Below are 21,500 nucleotides of genomic sequence, written 5' to 3'. Positions count from 1 at the left end.
ATTATTATACTGGGGCTGGAAGTGTACTTCTTGCAAATTCACTATGTGAAAATAATGAAAAGACAGCTTGAATAAATAAAACTAATGCAGCCACTGCATCTGAAGACCAGTAAGCTACAAAATATAAAAACTTTCATTTTTGGGTAAGCCACAAAATATAAAACGTCTTTTTTGGTTGTTGTATAAACCCTTTTAAAGTTTTTGATTTACCGTACCCTAAAGTGCTGAGAAAATAATGACACCATATAATATATTAATAATAAAATTATATAAATAAAATATATGTGTGAATTATTTACTACCTAAAAAGAGGAATAAAAAAATACAACACAAAAACAATCAAAAAGTGGAAGCTTTTTTCTTTTAATATTGCTCTACCATCATCCTGAAAGGCATAATAATTTGACTTACACATCTGAACTGATTGAAGTTACAGAATCATGTCTCCTTTTTGCATTTAACAATATATACAATATAAAATAAATACATTTACACAAATGGACATATTTCTGGAGCACATGGTATGATACACATCACAAAAATATACAGTTGATTGCTTTACAGATGTGAAGCCCATTGATAACATGGTTTTCTTTGTTACTCCGGCTATGTTGCAACTCCTGGTTTATTAAAATTATCTTATCATATTTAGCTTGTTTTCTATTCATTTATTTGTTCTTTCAATGATCCTTGTACATTAGACTGCCATCAGATGTGTTTTTTTTTCCTAGGCAGGTAAACAGAAATGTTTCAATAATTAAAATACAATCACCAACCCCTATTTTCTCTTCAAGAAAAATAGCAGTTTTAAAATTTTATATCCCCATTATTTAAAAGCAAAACACTGTAATAAATACAACTTTCCAATTTGATTGAGATAAAGAGACACGCAATCACATTGCATTAAATAAGAAATAATTTAATTTCAAAATTAAATTAGAACAGTAAATAATAATTTAAATTTTATAATCACACTTCCTTACTCTGTTTCCATCCCCCATGTTATTTATGCTGTTTTTATCGAAACGCAAGTGAACATCTTTCTCGTTTGTTCAGATCTAATGCCCCACTGTCCACATAGCCATTGGACCTAAAGCAGCCATACAATAAGCTGAACAATACCGAGAACTACAATTTGCAGATATTTAATTAGGTCTGGCACACCAGCATTTCAATTATAATGAGCACATTTTTAACTTCCAAAGTTTTGAACAGTTCTTGATTTATTGTATTATAGTTAATCTTAATATTCGGAGATATTTGCAGATCGAACCTTGCACGCTCGCATGGATATATATGCATTTCAGTGTGCTTCTAAATGCCACGTACATATGCCTAATACAGTGAAATTGATGTGTACACAATAGTGGTATTTTTTTTATTTCTTTTTTATTTTGTTTTTATAATATCTATATATATATAGTGTTACTGAAACAACATAAAGCTTTAAAATAAAATATTCTAAATATTTAAATAAATAATCTCAGCCTATCAGCACCTTTTGTTTTTGTTTTGTTTTTTTTGTTTTTTTTTTCTCCCAGGAGTTGTAAAAATTTAGTCACCAGGGGGGTGTACCAATTTTTGAATACCTGTCAGAGTTATGCATTTCAAGGTACTCGCCATCTGAATGAATTGCTAATGATGAGTTATCTAGAACCACACTACAGTCACTTCTCTACTGAGAAACCACAATCTACATAATAGTCCTTAAATAGCTAATGGTAGATACACAGTATTTAAAGAACCAGGCTGCTGTGTTTTACCAACCTGCTGTATTCTGGTTAAAGCACACAGAGTAGTAGAGTCTTGGAACTTTTTACGCAAAAAATTAAATTAAAAGAAAAAATGAAATGAAAGTTTTAAAACAACACAGTGAGTTATTAATAGTTGAGATGATTTCATAAAAGCCATATATATACACAGCGCTTTAAAATTAAGCATAGTTTAACATAGAAGATATTTTTGGTGTTCCATTAAGAACGTTTTTTTTTAATTGAAAAAAATTGAAAGCCTCATGATTTCTTGTGGTGTCATTTTACAATTGGATGTTTTGATCTGCAGAGGAGACATCGTTTAGAAGAACAGTATTTCCAGGAAGCCACAGATTAAACTACTCTAGGCTCCCAAGGACTTGTACATCCAATATTTCCTCTAATTCTACCCTGTGTCTAAAAGCGCACGTCACGAGAACCAAACAACCACGAGGAGAACAGTACGATCAGCTTTGAAATGCAACTGAGAAGGAAAAAATAAAATGTGGAAAAAAAGCACAGCAAACAGGAAACATTGAAAAGCTGAACTACATTTCTTTTTTTTTTTGTTGTTAGGATTACAATTTTAATTACATTTGTGTACATAGATTATGGGCGTTCACATGATACAGGGAGCAACTATTAACGCTTACATTGGCAGAGCATGTTGATGCATTGCAGGTATTTGTCAGCGACTGTGGCAATTGGGAAAACTGAGGAAGGTACATTAGATTACACCTTTTAACAGTCTCATATCCAAACGGCTAACATGCTGCAACAATACGGTTTGAAAAACCACACTGACTGCTTTAGCTATCTGTATAAAATTGCTGTTTAAAAAAAAAAATATTCCTTTGTACATTTATTATTTATATATTTTTTAATCCGGCCAAAAGAGAGTTATTTATATCATACACTTTATTGCTGGCCTTTGCTTTTTTTTAACCTGCAATATTAATTTACATGTTTATTATTTTTATGCAAATTAATGATTTTTTTGTATTTTTGATATTTTTTTTCCAAAGAAACCAGTTTGCAAGCATCCTCATAATTTGAAGTGGTAAACACTTTAGACTACTTATGTACATCACAGGTGTAATCTAATATTTTAGGAAAAAAAACAGGTATACTAGGCTTTACATTTTAAGAAACTGAAGGTTTCAAGCCAGACTGGCACACAACATTAATTGCATCCGTGGTAATATGCACCGTCCCTTCAACTATTGCTTGAGTAAGAGACATACCCACATAACAACTGGTTAATGGCTGAAAATTGGTAAAGCTGGTACAAAACAACCTCCGTTTATAACAAGAAAGAAAAAAAAATTAAATAAAAAAAATCTTTAAAGAGATGTCCTTATTGTTCATTGTTGCTCGAACCAATATGCATTTTGTATCATTATATATTAATATTATTATTATTATTTTAATTAATATTGCATGAATGAATAAAGCTCAAAACTATTCCCTGAAAAAGTTACGCAGTACCAAACTGAGAAATATCTGGAAGACTTGAAAAACAATAAAGGAATCAAATGGCTAGGTGGCCTAAACGGAGAACAAAATGCAATGAAGCAGCCGATGACATGTCGCTCAGGGTGTCCAATTAGAGACTGCTCCCAAGGAATTTTAATAGCGTATAGAGTCATTGTGTTTTACTGTCACGCTATTGAGTTTTTTCCAATTCCTTATGTTATTAGGGGCATAATAGTCTATATTAAAGTCAGTGGCATCCTATGGATTTCTGTCCTTTGGCAGGGATGGCTTCCATCTTTCTCAATTAAAGACTTTTTTTTTTAATTCATCAGCAGCAAAAATGGGAGAGGAGATACTTCACCAGTAAAATGCAGAGGAAAAAGTGAAAAGCTGCTCCAGTCTTTCTGCTGTTGATCAGTGCAGTCATTTGCTTTAAGTTCAGTACATTGGTTGCCGTCATAATTTTGTCTTGTTTTCCCTTATTCTATCGATGGTGGTATCTGGTCACCAGAGATTCTTTTAGTCAGACCTTGGCCTCAAGCATTTCCAAAAACAGTTTGTGCATAGGAACTTTCCCTTCCAATTTGATGTTGTAGAAATGTTGCACGGCCTTGGTGGAGGTCTGTCGGAGAAGCGGCAAAGTCATCAGGAACTTGCCAGCCCGGCGAGGGTCTTCAATGTGCTGCCCAGCTTCGTAATCCTGCAAAGCCTCATGTAAGACATCTTGAAGCTTTTGAACTGCTTCAACATCTTCTATATGCATGGAGTCTAAAAGAAAGAAATTCAAATGTTTAGTTCCCAAATTCACCACATAAAACTTGGCCTTGTTTGCTATGTTTGTAAGCAGTGACAAGTTAGCAAGTTGCTATTTTTTTAATCAAGTGAATCTATGCAGGAAGGCTTGTCCAAGTTCTCAAAAAATTATACAATCCATATCTAATGATTGCCTAGATGATTAAAATCACATGCAAAATTAAATTAAAGTTAAATTCACAAGGAAATAAGCAGGCAAATTTCAACATCACTTTTTGAAAACCAATGTATGACCTGAGAACAGGCATAAAAAAAGTCTAGGCATTCCCCATCATAACAAACCAATGGGAGCACTGCTATTGCTGGTCACCTTGAGTAGAGAGGCAGCTGGGGACAAAGATGGGCCAGAGTGAAGATAAAAGCTTTTGTTGCAGAATGCACTTGGAATCAGAAAGGAACCCAGACAGACAGTACATAATATTGTGCTTTACTAAGGAACTTGCACTATTCTTTTCATACCTGTTTTCAGTCACGCATTTGGTTAACAAACATATGGTGGGTACACACAGTAAGTTTTTTTTTTGCTCAACCTGGTGGTCTGAAAGAAAAAAAATGTACAGATCGCCGTACTAACACATCCGATGTTAGTGCTGCAATCTCCCCGCTGAGCTATTGTGTTCTGACAGGGGGACCCCGCCAGAACACAGTGATCGGATGATAGCTTTTCAGCATGCTCAGTCAACAGAAGCCAGTCATGAGACCAGTTTCTGCCGGAAGGGGAGCTGTACACATGGGACAAAAATCAGCCAATTTTGGGCCTGGGTGAACCTAGCTTTAGCAAATACTCATGGGTTTGTTAATATTCTAATGCTTCCTTTAACGCTTTTGAATAATTTCAGGCACAGTTGTAGATTTTTTTTTGTTGCAATAGAATTCAATTTAGCATTGCTGCTGTCTACTTGGAATCCTAATACATTCCATGAGCAGATTTGTGTTGTATTTGTATGTGTAATTATAAAATAGTTACTTACTGAACCTATGAAACCCAAAAATTACAGGAGAATTGGCTGTAGACAGTGATCAAGAAAAGTTTTTCAACATTCTTCTTCAACAAAATTGAAAAAATGATTGACTTTTGGTAAACAGGGATGGACACACGCTGATAATGATGATGACACTGATGTTTTCATTGGATGTCTTGGTATAAGGTGGCTGATTTTTGGTACGGGGTAGGAACTTAATGTGAAAAAGTTCCCCAGGCTTTCCTGTATGGACTGCAGCTTTTCTAGTCCTAAAGTAAGCTGCACTACATATCAATGGCAAATGCAATCAGGTGTATGAGCTTTCCAGTTGCAATGTTTCCTGTAGACAGTAGCTGTAGCAACCTTCACAGTATGCACTGGTTACTGAATCAGAAACATTTGTAACAGTAGGTGATGCCAGCACACATTAAAGTGTCCATGTTTAAGTATAACTGAGAACATAAATAACACACAAGTACATATTGAACAGGACTTTAAAAGCAACAAGATCAGTTAAGGAAATATGTCTAATTTTTGGGGAAAAAAATAATCTTTAATATTGCAAATATCTCTCCCCTCAAAGCCACAAAAATAATTACTGCAAACTGCTAATTGCAAAATCAATTTAAAAAAAAAGTACTTCTAAAACTAGTCACGCATCCTCTCTGTCTTCCTCTCAGGGGGGCAATTTGGGCAGAAGGTCTCATCTCACTCGAGCCACGCCAAATCACGAGTCCTCATCCGCAAGTAAGCAAAAGCAATCTGGTTTTTCATTTTTCAGCGCGGCTGAGCCCAGCCTGGGATTGATCGTCGCATATGGCCCCAGAAAACAAACTGTCAATACTTTGAATGCTCCAGAATTTGAACAAATAGCCGCCTGCCCATTGAAGCCACTCATTGCATCCCATTTAACAGATTTTATTGACAGTTTCCTTCTTGTAATTAAAGGGAAAACTACTGGCCAGAAACCAAGATAAAGTTCAGAGAAAGGGTCAGAACAAAAACAGATGGAGGGGCACGGTGTGGCTGTCAATGGTACATGGCATCAGCGCGTGTTATTGACATACAGGTATCTAATGATCAGCGTGTGATTAAACACAGCTTTGTCCACAACTATATGTAAATGCTAAAAGGGACTTAAGGACCATAGGAAATGCATTAGGGTTACACAAAAGGGAAAGAACAAAGCCCAATGATTTTTACTTATCTCATACTGTTGACTGCTTCAGCACTTTTGAGTTTCTTACATGGACTAAATGGTTTTTGTTTAACCCTTCTCACGGTTACTGGCTGCTGTGCTTATTGAAACATATGGTGTCTCGATCTGATCGTCTGGACCTCCTAAATAATGGAGTCAATAGATCTATAATCTCTAATTTTAACAGCTGTTTTAATCAGGTGTGGGAAGCTTACTGCCAACTTGGTGGAAAACCATAAGACTTAGCACGATCTGACTGCTGAAGGCTTGAATTGGTGACTGTGATTTAAGATGGGTAACTTAAGTGCCTACAAGTTCTACCTTTTATTTCATGGAACAATATAACTCCAAAGACATGTTAATTGGATCCTTTCTAAATTGGCCCTAGTATGTGTATGTATGAATGTAAGTTAGGGACCTTAGATTGTAAGCCCCTTGAGAGTTAGGAACTGATGTGAATGTACAATATATATGTAAGGCGCTGTATGAATTGACGGCGCTATATAAGTACCTGAAATAATAGTAATAATCAATGTTAAACTATAATAGTTAATAGCACCTCACGCTGGTCACTAAGCATAACAGCTAGACAAAAAGAAAAGGAGAGTTGCTTATCAGCAATTTAGATGGTCTGTACCAATTCTGGACTTGCAAGAATGTTCTTACTAAAGCCCAGTACACAAGAATAATCGTCCAGTTTTCCTCGATGTTTTACAGCAGGTCAAAACTGAGGAAGGTACTAATTGTATGAAAATTCTCATTTTTTATTTTTTTTATTGTTTCTCATCATGTGCAGTCTTTCGTATCTAATTTTTCTCCTGCGAAAACCGTATAAAAGCAGTACACATTAAACGAAAATTATTCGTTGTGTTCTTGTACGAGAAAAAGTTTGGAGTTTTTCCCTTCGGAAAGTTTTGTTTGGAAAGTCTATATCAGGTGTCGAAAGTTGTATTCCCATATACAAAAATCGACCATTTGTGCCTCGTATGGAATTTTTCATCCAATTTTCTCATAGTGTGTACCCCACTTAAGAAAACATTTTAGAATTTAATTGCTGGATATGAGAAGCACATGCAGCAAAGGATGATTTGGAGAAAAGCAAACAATGACATAAATGAGTTGCTTCCCAAATGTAATCAGTCAAATTTCAACTTTTATTTTATATATATTTTAGTAAAATTAGGTAGAAAATTGATTGGTCACTATGGAAAATTAATTTTGATTAGTCACCAGTTTTAATGAATCAGCTGCTCCTGATTTTGTTCATTTAAATGACAAGATCAGGTTTTGGGGGAATTTTTTAATATTTTCCTTATAGTTTTATTTGGCATTTTAAATGAACACAAGTTGGGTGAAAATGATTATTTTACTAAATTAACCCATTCATCTTCTTTCCTTCAGGTTGCCAATATGATACCCATTTTAAACCTTATTCTGTCCGCATAGGTCCTTTCCACATCAATATTTCTTTCAAACCACATACTACAGCTTTATCACATCTAATGATCTCCATTTTAAAATATCCAACCAAAACAGGCTCCACTGGTCCTCTTCTTTGCAAATCTGCCGTTTTGTATGGTTTATAAAATATCTTCAACTTGCTCTGTTATGTAAGTTAAGCTGAGATTGGTAAACTCATGATACAAATGGCTTTCGCGGCATACATGAAAGTATTATCAATATTACCAGTATTACCATATTACCAAATAAATGTTTTAACCCTCAACTCCAGAATTTACTCACCTTACACAAGTATTCTGCCACCACATCCACGCTGTTTCTTTATAAATGTAAACTGCCTCTATCACTGCAAAATAACTTTTCTTAATGCCTGTGATGTCATTGCTTCTCCCCAGACATTTGCAAGTCAAGGGCACCAGTAGAAAGTTTTCTGTATGCTGCTGACACCATTTCCAGAAACTTTGTGTCCCATGATTCTTTAGGACTCATGTAGTTTCTGGATGGTTGTAAATGGTCCTGTGAGCTGGGAAAGTAGAGTACAGTATAATATGATCACTGCCCACAGTCCATAAATGCCCAACACTGTCATATACTCTATTATTACGCTTTGTAGAGTGTATTATTATAAACTATTGCTTAATTTCTAACAAAAATCCAGCTCATAACTAGAAGCCTACTACAAGGCAGGGCATGGTGGGAAGATGTAACTGGGGATTGTATGCAAATTGCACTCCATTCAATTCCACCAAGAATCAGTGCCAGTAGTGTTGTGACATCACCTCCATAGTCCTGCAACAAAAAAAGGAGGTCTAAATGGCATCTATACTGGCAGGAAGTGACTGTGTGGAGTTTATGGTCACACAGCCAGATGTAAAGTAATCATCTGCACCTTGAGGCTTTGTTTACGTAGCAATTATAGACAGGCTGGGGGCATGTGAGGAAAAGGAGCAGCAGAACTTAAGTAGCCCATAGATTAATCTTTTTTTTATTTCATTCAACCAGTGGGTTGAACAAAAAAAAATGTGATTCCCCCATCCACGAACTCAATGTGAATGGGGGAATCCTCTTAACCGAGGTATTGATGTTGATTAAGCAGGGAAAATCTGACAGGCTGGTGGTATAGGAGTCCCTGGGGAACCATTCAAATTTCGATTCATGTATGGCCAGCTTTCATTCAGGAGGTAACAGCATACGCAGTAATAATTTTGTGATCAAAGCTGGAGTACTACTTTTATACAAAGTGAACCCACCTGAGTTAGCAAGCGCTATAGCTTTGAGAGTTACAAACTCTTCTTTCTCAAGCTTCATGCTCTTGTATTTCTTGACAAGTTGCAAGATGGCATTGTTCAACTCGAGCAATCCTGCCAATTTTGACATGTCTTCATCCATGATATAGTCTTCAGCATAGACCAGTTCATCTTCAAAAGAGAGAGACCGATACACGATGCCCAATATCAAGATTTCCATCCACGCGCTCTGCAGAAGACTCATCTGGTCAGCCAACGACAAGGTGGAGAATCCTTGAGGAAAAGAAGAAATAAGAAGAGTTGGTGGTTAAATTGGAAAGTACATTTACATATTTTCAAATCTTCTTTTGTAGTTGATACAGTATATTAATAACTGAGATATCTATATATATTTTTTTTTTCTTTTTTTTTTCTTTTTTGCTAAATCAAAAACTTATAGAAAATGGCAAGTTAGAGAAAAGTACAGCTTTGTCTTTGGAAGAGTAGTACAATACTTCTACCTTTAACTACCTGCAAGGGTAGTTATTTTTAATTCCTGGAGTTGGGCTTTACAATTAACTATAAGAGAAGAAATCTATTTTGAGCTTTCTTTAATTGAGAAACATTTTTTTTTACATTCCTTTAAAGTATAACTGCACTTTCACTGAAAATTTTACATCCAAATGTTTCCCATCAGCCTCTGAAAAAAATGTCAATATGATGGGCTACCTTTACTTCTGATCATTCCTGTTCCCAGCAGTAATGCTTGCAGCCTACTGTCTATCCTACATCCAGATGTACATCTCTGTTTCCAGGGAACTGGCTGCTCATGTCCTTTAAAGCCAAGCCATTTTGCACTCCCTTAACAGCGCCCCCAAGTGGTGGCCAAGAAAAAAATTTTCACAGCAGAAGTGGATGCAAAAACAAAGCAGGTCATAAACAACAGAGGTAAATTATCATATCAATATTCATTAGTGGGTTGCAGAAACAACTAAGGATGTATTAAATTTAATGAAAATGCATTTATAATTTAAACACATTTTGGGATCATGAACTGCTATACAGCAAATGTTTGGCATCAAGTCATAAATATGCTCATTAACATAAACTTGGAAATAAGGTGTTAATAAATGTTCTGTATATTAAACCACACTGTTAATTTGCTCAATCACATTAGAAGCAATGCAAGTACATACAGTGGGAAAATAATTTCTTTGGCTTGTTGGCAAAAGTGCTTAAGTTTGCCAGTTGGCACATAACGAAGACAAGGACTTAATAAAATCATCAAAGGGGATTAGAAATTATTTTCTTAAGGGGGTCTTAAGACGTGTCAGAATCTTATTGCAAGTGGCCTGTAAGACATTGTACAGGTTCCATGAGAAGAGATGCATTCAACCTGAACTCATCTTTTAAGTCTAGTAAAAAAGAATTTCATCTAACAAACAATTGTATCATTGAGTACTATTTTACATGTAACATAAGGCATATGATGCAGGATATATATATATATATATATATATATATATATATATATATATATACAGTGTATATGATAAAAATTTTAAAAATATATATATTGGTGTCTGTAACCCACTGGGATTATTCCCTCTCCCTACTTGTTCTGATGACTATTGTTATTGGGACTGAATGTGAGGGAAAAACTAACATTTTACAGTGTCATTAAAGCAGGAATTTAGGTTAAATCTTCTTATAGGGACACTTGTTCCAGTGAGAAATGTCTAAGATAGGCTTTCCTTCACTTTGGAGAGATCTCTCCCTTTTGGTTGTGCAGCAAGACAGGAAATGAGGACAAATCCTCATGCCTCAATGGGACACAGAAAGCAAAAAAAAAAACAAAAACAAAAATTTGATAGGAGTCTTAACCATTCCCTAATCTATTGAAAACTAAAAATTGTTTTAAAATCGAGTCGAAGTCATATTTTTAAAATGTGATTAAAAATGTATATACAGACACATCAACAAAAAAAGGCCAAAAGAATTTAAAAAGAAAACAAATTTAGGGAAATTTACTTCCAGCCACAAATAACAGTGTAAAAATGAATAGTTAAAAAGAAATGTTTTATATATATATATATATATATAGGCAGTCCCCGAGTTACAAACATCCAACTTACATACAACTCGTACTTAAGAACGGAGGCAGCCTCCTCTAAACTGCTGGGCAGCCATTTTGCAACTCAACGCATGCTGCCACCTACTGTCTGACGGACCTGCCAGTAATCCCACATCACTGCATGGACAGTTAACCCTTCCCTATGCTATCTAAAACTTACAAATATTTTTTGTCTGGAGTTATACTTAAAAAATGTTCCTGTTCCAACTTACATAAAAATCAACTTAACCTATCTTGTTCATGGCCCAGGGACTGTCTGTATAACAAAACCATCTTTTACTGCAATATTCCCCTCCAAGAGATTTCCCTGCAGTACCTTTTTCTGTTGCTCATTCAGACAGCCAGTATCATTCAACACACTTCCTCTGAACCCAGGTCATCCTGGACCCTCTCCTAGCCTGTGACTAGACAATGAAAGGAGAAGCCGCACAATGACATCCTCATCTTTGACACTTAGCCCTCTCCTCCTATCAGCATGCCTATTGTCAGAGCATGACCTGATTGGCTCCTTGTACTGCTTCTTCCTCTCAGACTCCAGCTGTACATAGATGGCAAGAGGGTGATACCAGGTCACATCCAGGTACTTACGCCGCTTGCACAAATACATTTAATGATGTATTTATGAACAGAGAACTGCATTATTCTATATATCTGATATCTGCTTGGAGTTCAGTTTTAACCCATCCCAACTCAGGATTTGAGTGTCTATACCCATGCTTACCTCCAGGACTTTTCCTGAGCTTCTCCCATCCTATGGAACTCCCTACCACAATCTGTCCGGCTATCTCCTAATCTGTCCACCTTTAGACCATCCCTGAAACCTTTCTCTTTAAAGAAGCCTATCCTGCTTCTAACTAGTAAATTGCCTTTTATTTCCTCCATCAGTTCATCCCCCACAGCTATTACCTTTTGTATCACACAACCCTTCCTCCTAGATTGTAAGCTCTGTCGAGCCGGGCCCTCTGTTTCCTCTTGTACCAAATTGTATTGTAACTGTAATGTCTGCCTTCATTTTGTAAAGAGCTGTGCAAACTGTTGGCGCTATATATATCTTGTATAATAATAATAATAATAATATACATACAAAAACAAAGACATTGACCCATCCTAATTTAAGTTTATGTTGCAGAATCTCTAACTATAAAATTAATTTTATCCATAAAATTTCTGCGTCTTCTTTTGAATACAGTCTGGTGTACGTTACCGATTCTAATTTGAAATGCATTACATTTACAGCCCATGAGGTTAATGACTGATATATCTGCAAAGAGATTATAATAAATCGTTGGGCTTTTTTTTCTTTTCTTTCTTTTTTTTTTATATTATTCTATCTGAAAATGCAACAAACACTTGATGTCTTTACCCAGCTGAATGTAAATTAACGTTTTGTTTTCAGAGCGGTCACACGTTGGGTTGCAATAAAAGGAAAAAAAAAAAACTTTTTACATTGTTTCTATAAAAAATAAAATTAGATTTCATATGATTCCCAGCAGATCCTCCAAATACATTTACTTGATGAGATTGTGGGCCGTAAGTTCAAAAAAAGTGTTCTGTAGACTTTGCCACAAATCATATCGTTTCTTTGGGACTGTCCCTCGACAAGCAATAATTTAGACAAGCAGAGAAATGGTCTTTCAATTAGCTCAGAATGCTGCTCTTCTCTCAAGATTCCGATTATATATTTTTTTTTCTCTCTCTTTTTTTTTTCACTGCAGTAGCAGATGGACAGAGAATACTGCCTGCAGCACCTTCCGATGACAGTCTAACTCTCCCCTCCCAGGCACTGCTGTTAGTAAATAATTAGATTTACACATTCCCCAATCTCCACACATCTTTCCACCGCATAATTAAAAGTGGGATGATTAGTTTATTGAGTGCAAGGAGGAACTTTTTTATTGAGGTCCATTCATGATTTTATCAGGGCCAGCACTTTTATAGTTGTCACGCGGGTGCCGGCATCCAATTTTTCTTATCAACCTGATTAATACAAACGCTGTTTCAGGACGCATTAATTAACAGATACAAATCTACGTTCTCATGGAAGGATCAATACGGAGAAGAAAAGAGGCATCAATGTGAATTTAGTGCTGATGATGGAGCAGACACCATATTGACATTTACGTGGATGGAAACCTTAAAGTTTTTCTACAGCCCCCTTTGTCCCAGTGATTTAGAAATTAGCTATTTTTTTTTCTTTTCAGGCCTTGCAATGTTTTAGGCACCTTTGAGTAGTTTAATTAAGCACATAGTGATAAATTCTACCAAGTTATTATAAGGGTGTTGCTAAAATATTGCATTTCTATTCTCTTAAAACTTCTTAAAATTCAGCCCACTTAAAAGGAAATTTCATCTGAATATTCCATTGCTGTTTTATATTTCTTAGGGCTTCCAATGGTGAGACATCCTTATTTATGTTCCCAGATCTGTCTTCCTACCTTCAGGGCTTTTTTTTTGTGGGAATGTGGTGGTAAGAAGTTCCAACACCTTCAGCACTGAATGTATGGACTGGCAAGGTGTGCTTGGGCGTGCTGGAGGGTCTACTGTTGCTGGCTGCTGGGGGGATCTTTTGTCACTGGGTTAGTGTGGTGTTGCTCAAGGCGTCTCTTGTTACTGGGGAAGGTCTATTGTTGCTGGGGGGGATTTACTATTTCAGGGGAGGTCTATTATTTTTGGCTGCTGGGAGATCTACTGTTCTTCATGGGGGCATATTGTTGTTCGTGTGTATCTATTGATGCTGGCAGAGGGATATTTTGTTGCCGAAGGGTCTATTGTTCTTATGGGGTATCTAGTGTTGCTGGGAGTATCTATTGTTGCTGGGGGTGGGGCCTATTGTTGTTCCTTGCAGGGGATCTATTTTACTGCCTTTCTTGTTATCAGTAATTCCATGCAAATTACTTAGCACCAACAAATTATACTTTAAAAGGGGTAGTGAAGGGAAAAGGGTAGGGCAAAGACAACAGATAGTGCTCAGTTGGGGGGGCGTTAGTACCTGCATCTATTTTATGAGAAAAAAAAAACCTACCTGCCTACCATGGCCATTAAAAAAGGGGAGTCTCAATTTTACTGTTCAATTTTTCACAGTAGAAGGGATGCTCCTTCAAATTAAAGTGCTTTGGATACAATGGGAATAGTTTAGTTCTCCTGTTGGGTTTTACTGCTATCTGGGGCTATGTTGGGGAGCTATGACTAAGCGCTAGTGGAGCATGAAACGCGTCAGCTGGAGTCCTGTACCCCTGTCATGTTTGTCGAATATGCTATAAAAAGAAATAAAAGTGAATTTACTTGATGTGTGGCTGTTGGATGTTTGCTTGGAGATTTCCTCTCGCTTATTGTCCTGTTGACTTGACAGTAAGGACTGCCTAAGAGGTCTGCTCATGCCAACTACAGGCAGTCCAATGACCAAATGAAGGAATGCACATGGCAGACAGGCCAAATTGCTGCTAATTACATGGCAGCAGTTTAGCATGGTCAGTCTGGAAAAGAAAGCGCTGTTGCTGGCAGTATCTTCAGAAAATAACTAGCAACTGATTCACAAAAAAAGGTTTACCTGAAGCCTCATTCACATCTGAGCCTTTTGTAGCCCAAAGCTCCAAAATGCTCAACATCCAAAATCCTATGTATTTTAATGGTGGCTTTTCACATGAGTGCTCAGGTGCCTGTAGCCCCAAAAATTACATGAGCTACTTTTGAGACAGAATTGGGCATTTTTGACCCCACAAATGTGAATGGCAATGCCTGAAAATGAGCAAATTTTTGTAGCCTCTATGTACTGATCTCCGCCCCCTAGTGCTTTTCATTGTCTAAAACAAAAAATGCCTGAATCTTAAATAGACACAAAGTGTTTGCAATAGGCTTCTAAACTGCTTGTATATACTTGCAAAAACACTCAAAAAATAACAAAACTACTCATTATATACATTATCAGTGAGTTTCCAGGCACAGGAGTGAAAATATTCCCATCAGAGCAGACAATTGACTCCAATGATGAGTGACACAGGAGCTGGGGGCCATAGGCCTGCGTGTTTGTAGTGGTTCTAATGAATTACAAAATATACATGTTTTAATTAAATAGAAGGTTGATAAATCAATATGTCGCTGAAAAGTCTTGGTCAATATTTAAGCTGCTCTATGAATATTTAGGAAAATTAATCCACAATCCCAATGTATGCTTCCTAAAGACAAAACAAATCTTCTTTAATTGGGCAGCTGGCTGCTTTGGTTCTAAAATGTTTAAATTTTAAACCAAAAAAAAGAAGCAAAAAAGATAAGCATGGAAATTAATTGTATTCTTCAGCATTATAGAGCACTCTTTAATGGGAGTGATTTATAGAAACAGAGGAAAGGAAAGAGAATGTTGTTACCTGCAAGCAATATGTTTCAAGATGGCCACACACAATACAACCTAATTTTACAATTATTGAACAATATCCTTGAGATTACCCAATAACCATGTAGAGTGGAGGCTTCCCTTAGCCATTCAATTTGTATTATGTCAGGCAGGCTCTCACACTGCACGTCAAACTATATATTGCAGAAAAAAATATTAGCCAGATATTAGTCAGAGAAAAGTTATGATTGGCATATCTGAGACTCTACAGCCGGGGTCAGTTTTTTTTATTTCAGGCCTTGGGGGAGGCAGAATGTGACCAGTGGAAGTAGAAAATACGCTGGCGTTAATGGGAGTAAGCAATGTCCAAGGGTTGGTGAGCAGTGGAAGTAAAAAATTACCCAGTATCAGTGTTTGGATGGTGGAGGAATGATGCCTTACCGTTGGTGTCAGTAGGAAGAACAGTGCATCATCATTGGTGTCAGTGGGTAGAAAAGTGCATTGTCATTGGTGTCAGTGGGAAGAATTGTGTACCATCATTGGTGTCAGTGGAAGGAACAGCACACCGTCATTGGTCTCACTGTTAGGATTAGTTCCCCAAGGGCCAGTTATAGGCAAGCAAAGGGTCACATGTTTCCAATGAGCCACAGTTTTGGACCTCTGCTCTACAGATTAAGCCTGAAGACCAGTGGTGTGTTTATTCCTTGTGCTGCCCTAGCCAACACTAAAATGGGGTAACCCCCACCCCACCAGCAACCCCCCCCCACCTTCACCACTAGCTTCCTCCACCACCGCCCACCGCTATCAACCCCCCACCCTTCCCCCCCAGCTCCACCAGACAATTTCGAGAACTAACCTTAACCACAATGAAAGAAGCAGCCAGCCACCCTCCAACAGCGCGCAGCCTTCTGGTTAAGCATCGGAGCATGGCGGAGCTTAGGCAGTGCCTCACCAGGTCCTCATCCCTGCCGCTTGTGTCACTTATCCCTCCCCCTCCGAAAATTGCCACCCCAGGCAAATGCCTTGTTTGCCTTACGGTAAATACACCGCTGCTGAAAAAACCTGATAATCAATAAGGTTACCGGGTTTTTTGTCCACCAGGAGTTCCCTATAGTTCTGGCAACGAATGGTTGATCCATTCAATGCTGTCAGTGCTGCTACACCAGTCACACAGTGACCAAAGCCTCAAGTCAGCATCATAAAAAACTACATAACCAAAAAGAGTGTTGGGCTTTTTTCTTTTTACTCTAGTGCCTCCCCCTGGCAATGGAAGTTGTCTGTGGCCGGAAGTAAAAGGGATTCACTACATGAGCTTCAAGCTGTGGAGTAGAGATACAAGGAGGTGAGAAGAGTGGGGAATGGGACAAACGTTTTGAAAAAAAATCAACAAAAATTACACAAAAGCTAGTCTGAGCCCGTACAAGGTTCATATAGGCCAACCAGCTATGGGAGCTGTTTTACCTACTAAAGGATTACACTTTTGTCTGTACAGTCCGGAGATTTACATGGCCATGCCAGACAGCAAAGTCAGGTTTGTGTTTTCTCTAATTCAGCTAAGTAGGACAGGTTGGTCACCTTGCCACCCCCAGCATGTGATTGCCTGTGGGCTGTAAAGGAGAAGCAGCAAACTGATTATACCATCCCTCTGCTCCTATCATCAGGTTCTGTGCATGCACCAACTTGTATAGACAAACTATAGAATAGTTTGCCCCATCCCTCTCCCAGTACTATAGTATAAATTGCCCCTCCCTCTCCCAGTATTATAGTATAGTTTGCCCCTGCCTCTCCCAGTACTATAGTATAGTCTGCCCCTCCCTCTCCCAGTACTATAGTATAGTCTGCCCCTCCCTCTCCCAGTACTATAGTATAGTCTGCCCTTCCCTCTCACAGTACTATAGTATAGTTTGCCCCACCCTCTCTCAATACTATAGTATAGTTTGCCCCTCCCTCTCCCAATATTATAGTATAGTATAGTTTGCCACTCCCTCTCCCAGTATTATAGTATAGTTTGCCTCTCCCAGTACTATAGTATAGTTTGTCCCTCCCTCTCCCAGTACTATAGTATAGTTTGCCCCTCCCTCTCCCAGTACTATAGTATAGTTTTCCCCTCCCTCTCCCAATACCATAGCATAGTTTGCCCCTCCCTCTCCCAGTACTACAGTATAGTTTGCCCCTCCCTCTCCCAATACTATAGTATAGTTTTCTCCTCCCTCTCCCAGTATTATAGTATAGTTTGCCCCTCCCTCTCCCAGTACTATAGCATAGTTTGCCCCTCCCTCTCTCAATACTATAGTATAGTTTGCCCCTCCCTCTCCCAATACTATAACATAGTTTGCCCCTCCCTCTTCCAGTACTATAGTATAGTTTGCCCCTCCCTCTCCCAATATTATAGTATAGTTTGCAACTCCCTCTCCCAGTATTATAGTATAGTTTGCCTCTCCCAGTACTATAGTATAGTTTGCCCCTCCCTCTCCCAATACTATAGTATAGTTTGCCACTCCTTCTCCCAGTATTATAGTATAGTTTGCCTCTCCCAGTATTATAGTATAGTTTGCCTCTCCCAGTACTATAGTATAGTTTGCCCCTCCCTCTCCCAGTACTTTAGTATAGTTTGCCCCTCCCTCTCCCAGTACTATAGTATAGTTTTCCCCTCCCTCTCCCAATACCATAGCATAGTTTGCCCCTCCCTCTCCCAGTACTACAGTATAGTTTGCCCCTCCCTCTCCCAATACTATAGTATAGTTTTCTCCTCCCTCTCCCAGTATTATAGTATAGTTTGCCCCTCCCTCTCCCAGTACTATAGCATAGTTTGCCCCTCCCTCTCCTAGTACTATAGTATAGTTTTCCCCTCCCTCTCCCAATACCATAGCATAGTTTGCCCCTCCCTCTCCCAGTACTACAGTATAGGTTGCCCCTCCCTCTCCCAATACTATAGTATAGTTTTCTCCTCCCTCTCCCAGTACTATAGTATAGTTTGCCCCTCCCTCTTCCAGTACTATAGTATAGTTTGCCCCTCCCTCTCCCAGTACTATAGTATAGTTTGCCCCTCCCTCTCCCAGTACTTTAGTATAGTTTGCCCCTCCCTCTCCCAGTACTATAGTATAGTTTTCCCCTCCCTCTCCCAATACCATAGCATAGTTTGCCCCTCCCTCTCCCAGTACTACAGTATAGTTTGCCCCTCCCTCTCCCAATACTATAGTATAGTTTTCTCCTCCCTCTCCCAGTATTATAGTATAGTTTGCCCCTCCCTCTCCCAGTACTATAGCATAGTTTGCCCCTCCCTCTCCTAGTACTATAGTATAGTTTTCCCCTCCCTCTCCCAATACCATAGCATAGTTTGCCCCTCCCTCTCCCAGTACTACAGTATAGGTTGCCCCTCCCTCTCCCAATACTATAGTATAGTTTTCTCCTCCCTCTCCCAGTACTATAGTATAGTTTGCCCCTCCCTCTCCCAGTACTATAGTAAAGTTTTCCCCTCCCTCTCCCAATACCATAGCATAGTTTGCCCCTCCCTCTCCCAGTACTACAGTATAGTTTGCCCCTCCCTCTCCCAATACTATAGTATAGTTTCTCCTCCCTCTCCCAGTATTATAGTATAGTTTGCCTCTCCCAATACTATAATATAGTTTGCTCCTCCCTCTACAATATAAATATACTGTACTGTACTGCTCCGCTCTCTCAAAGTCTGTGCAGGGATTATAGGAGGCCAATGTAAAGACTGGTTCTGAAAGTCATTTAATTTAAATATACATGTTTTAATGAACACTTCCCATTGAATGTTTTTTCAATATTAGCATGGAGTTTAGCCTTAACGTAGAACTATATGCAAAACGTTGTTTTTTTTTTTTTCATTTTGGATAAAGCAAGGGGGAGTTATAACCCATGTCAGATTTTTTTTTCGGAGATTTTGCGGAGATTTCCCTTCTCTTCCTGTCCCATGGTCAAACAGAAAGTGAGAGGAAATCCTTGAAAATTAAGGAAATTCCTTGGGGCCCCCCCAGGTCACCAGAACTACTGTCCCCATTGGAAGTTTTTCCCTTTTACTTTTCTGGGAAAAACCCAAAATTTGGATTTTTTAAAAAAACTTTCACTTTCAATGATAATGGCAAACAGGACAAACGCAGAGGGTGAATCTCCATAATGGGGGCAAAGACAGCAATAAAAACTGACAGAGGTTCTAATCCCTCTCCACTCTATCCAAAATAAAAAAAAAGTTTTGAATTTAGTTACACTTTAAATCCCCTCAACTACATCACCAACCTCATCTCAAAATATCATCCAAACCATCCACTCATCCCAAACCTTCTACTCTCTAGCTAACTCATCACCTCCTTCCATGTTCATCTCCAGGATTTCTCCAAAGCGTCTCCCATTCTTTGGAACTCCCTACTCCAATTTCTCCAGTTCTCTTCTACTTTATCTGCCTTTATCCATCTCTAAAGGCTAATCTCTTCAGGGAAGCCTGTCCTACAGCCACCTAAAAACTACACCTTTACCTACTCCATCAGCTCACCCACTGAAAGGTTTTACTCTTTGCCTCTCCCTTTTAGATTATAAACGCTCACAAACAGGGCTCTCTAATCCTTTTATATTAAACGGTATTATAACTGTACTGTCTCTCCTTACAGGCAGTCTCTGAGTTCCAAACATCTGATTTACATACTACTCATACTTAACCTCTTCACGCCGGTGCCTCCCGACCCTTTAAGGAGTTTCAGACACCGGAAGGCGGGGCGGGGTTTTAGGGTCATGAGAGATCAGGATCTTTCCGTGAGACACCGACATATGTGCTGGGAGCACGGAGGGTGCGCACTCTCAGCACATATGTGTTTTCAAATGATACGCAAATATGCGGCCGCTCGGCGTCAAGGGGAGATCGGAACCTTTCCGTGAGACACTGACATATGTGCTGGGAGCATGCAGGGCACGCGCTCTCAGCACATATGTGTTTTCAAATGGTACGCAAATATGCGGCCGCTCGGCGTCAAGGGGAGATCGGGACCTTTCTGTGAGACACCGACATATGTGCTGGGAGTGTGCAGGGCGCGCACTCTCAGCACATATGTGTTTTTAAATGGTACGCAAATATGCGGTTGCTCGGCGTCAAGGCCCAACTGCCGAGAGGCCGACATATGTGCTGGGAGCACGCAGGGTGCGCACCCTCAGCACATATGTGTTTTCAAATGATACGCAAATATGCGGCCGCTCAGCGTCAAGGGGAGATCGGAACCTTTCCGTGAGACACTGACATATGTGCTGGGAGCACGCAGGGCACGCGCACTCAGCACATATGTGCTTTCAAATGGTACGCAAATATGCGGCCGCTCGACGTCAAGGGGAGTTTGGAACCTTTTTGTGAGACACCGACATATGTGCTGGGAGCACGCAGGGTGCACTCTCAGCACATATGTGTTTTCAAATGATACGCAAATATGCGGCCGCTCGGCGTCAAGGGGAGATCGGAACCTTTCCGTGAGACACTGACATATGTGCTGGGAGCACGCAGGGTGCACTCTCAGCACATATGTGCTTTCAAATGGTACGCAAATATGTGGCCGCTCGGCGTCAAGGGGAGATCGGGACCTTTCTGTGCGACACCGACATATGTGCTGGGAGTGTGCAGGGCGCGCACTCTCAGCACATATGTGTTTTTAAATGGTACGCAAATATGCGATTGCTCGGTGTTCAAGGCCCAACTGCCGAGAGGCCGCACGTACGGTTGTCATCAAGGGGTTAAGAACGGAGGCAGCAAGACATCATGCCGGTCCTGGAAACCACCAGGTGTCCATCTTGCTGCTCACGGCATTCTGCCCCCTACTGTCCAGTGGACCTGTCAGCAATCCCACATCACTGCATGGCGAGGTAACCCTTCCCTGTGCTATCAAAAACTTAGAAATCATTTTTTGGCTGGAGTTACACTCAAAAATTGTACTTGCTCCAGCTTACATACACATTCAACTTAAGAACAAACCTAGAGAACCTATCTTGTTTGTAACCCTGGGACCAGGGGTGGACTGACAATTCGGGGCCCTCGGGCACTGCCCGAGGGCCCAGGGTCAGTAGGGGGCCCCATAAATTGCCCCTGGTACCTTTTTATAGGCTTTTTTTGAGTATGGGAGAGGACACAGGGGCCCCACGATCCCCTATTGAGT

The 21,500-nt window shown here is 39.2% G+C and overlaps 1 protein-coding gene across 10 annotated transcripts in view; it reads right to left on the bottom strand.

The window, feature by feature from the left end:
• Window positions 1–342: 342 nt before the first annotated feature.
• ESRRG (estrogen related receptor gamma) overlaps window positions 343–21,500 on the bottom strand; it is a 1,108,989-nt gene continuing 1,087,831 nt past the window's right edge. For all 10 annotated transcript variants that reach the window (XM_089684805.1, XM_089684808.1, XM_089684809.1 and 7 more), the window contains 2 exons: window positions 8,912–9,181; window positions 343–3,995 (listed from right to left, as the gene is read on the bottom strand). In XM_089684805.1, coding sequence (XP_089540931.1) covers window positions 3,751–3,995; window positions 8,912–9,181 — 515 coding nt within the window. In that variant the 3' untranslated portion in view covers window positions 343–3,750. The remainder of the gene's footprint in view (window positions 3,996–8,911; window positions 9,182–21,500) is intronic.

The sequence above is a fragment of the Staurois parvus genome, unplaced genomic scaffold, assembly GCF_062004578.1.
Source record: "Staurois parvus isolate SC_StPar_1 unplaced genomic scaffold, SC_StPar_1.0 ptg000357l, whole genome shotgun sequence".
NCBI classification, from domain to species: Eukaryota; Metazoa; Chordata; class Amphibia; order Anura; family Ranidae; genus Staurois; species Staurois parvus.
This window is presented reverse-complemented; position numbering and strand designations above follow the sequence as displayed.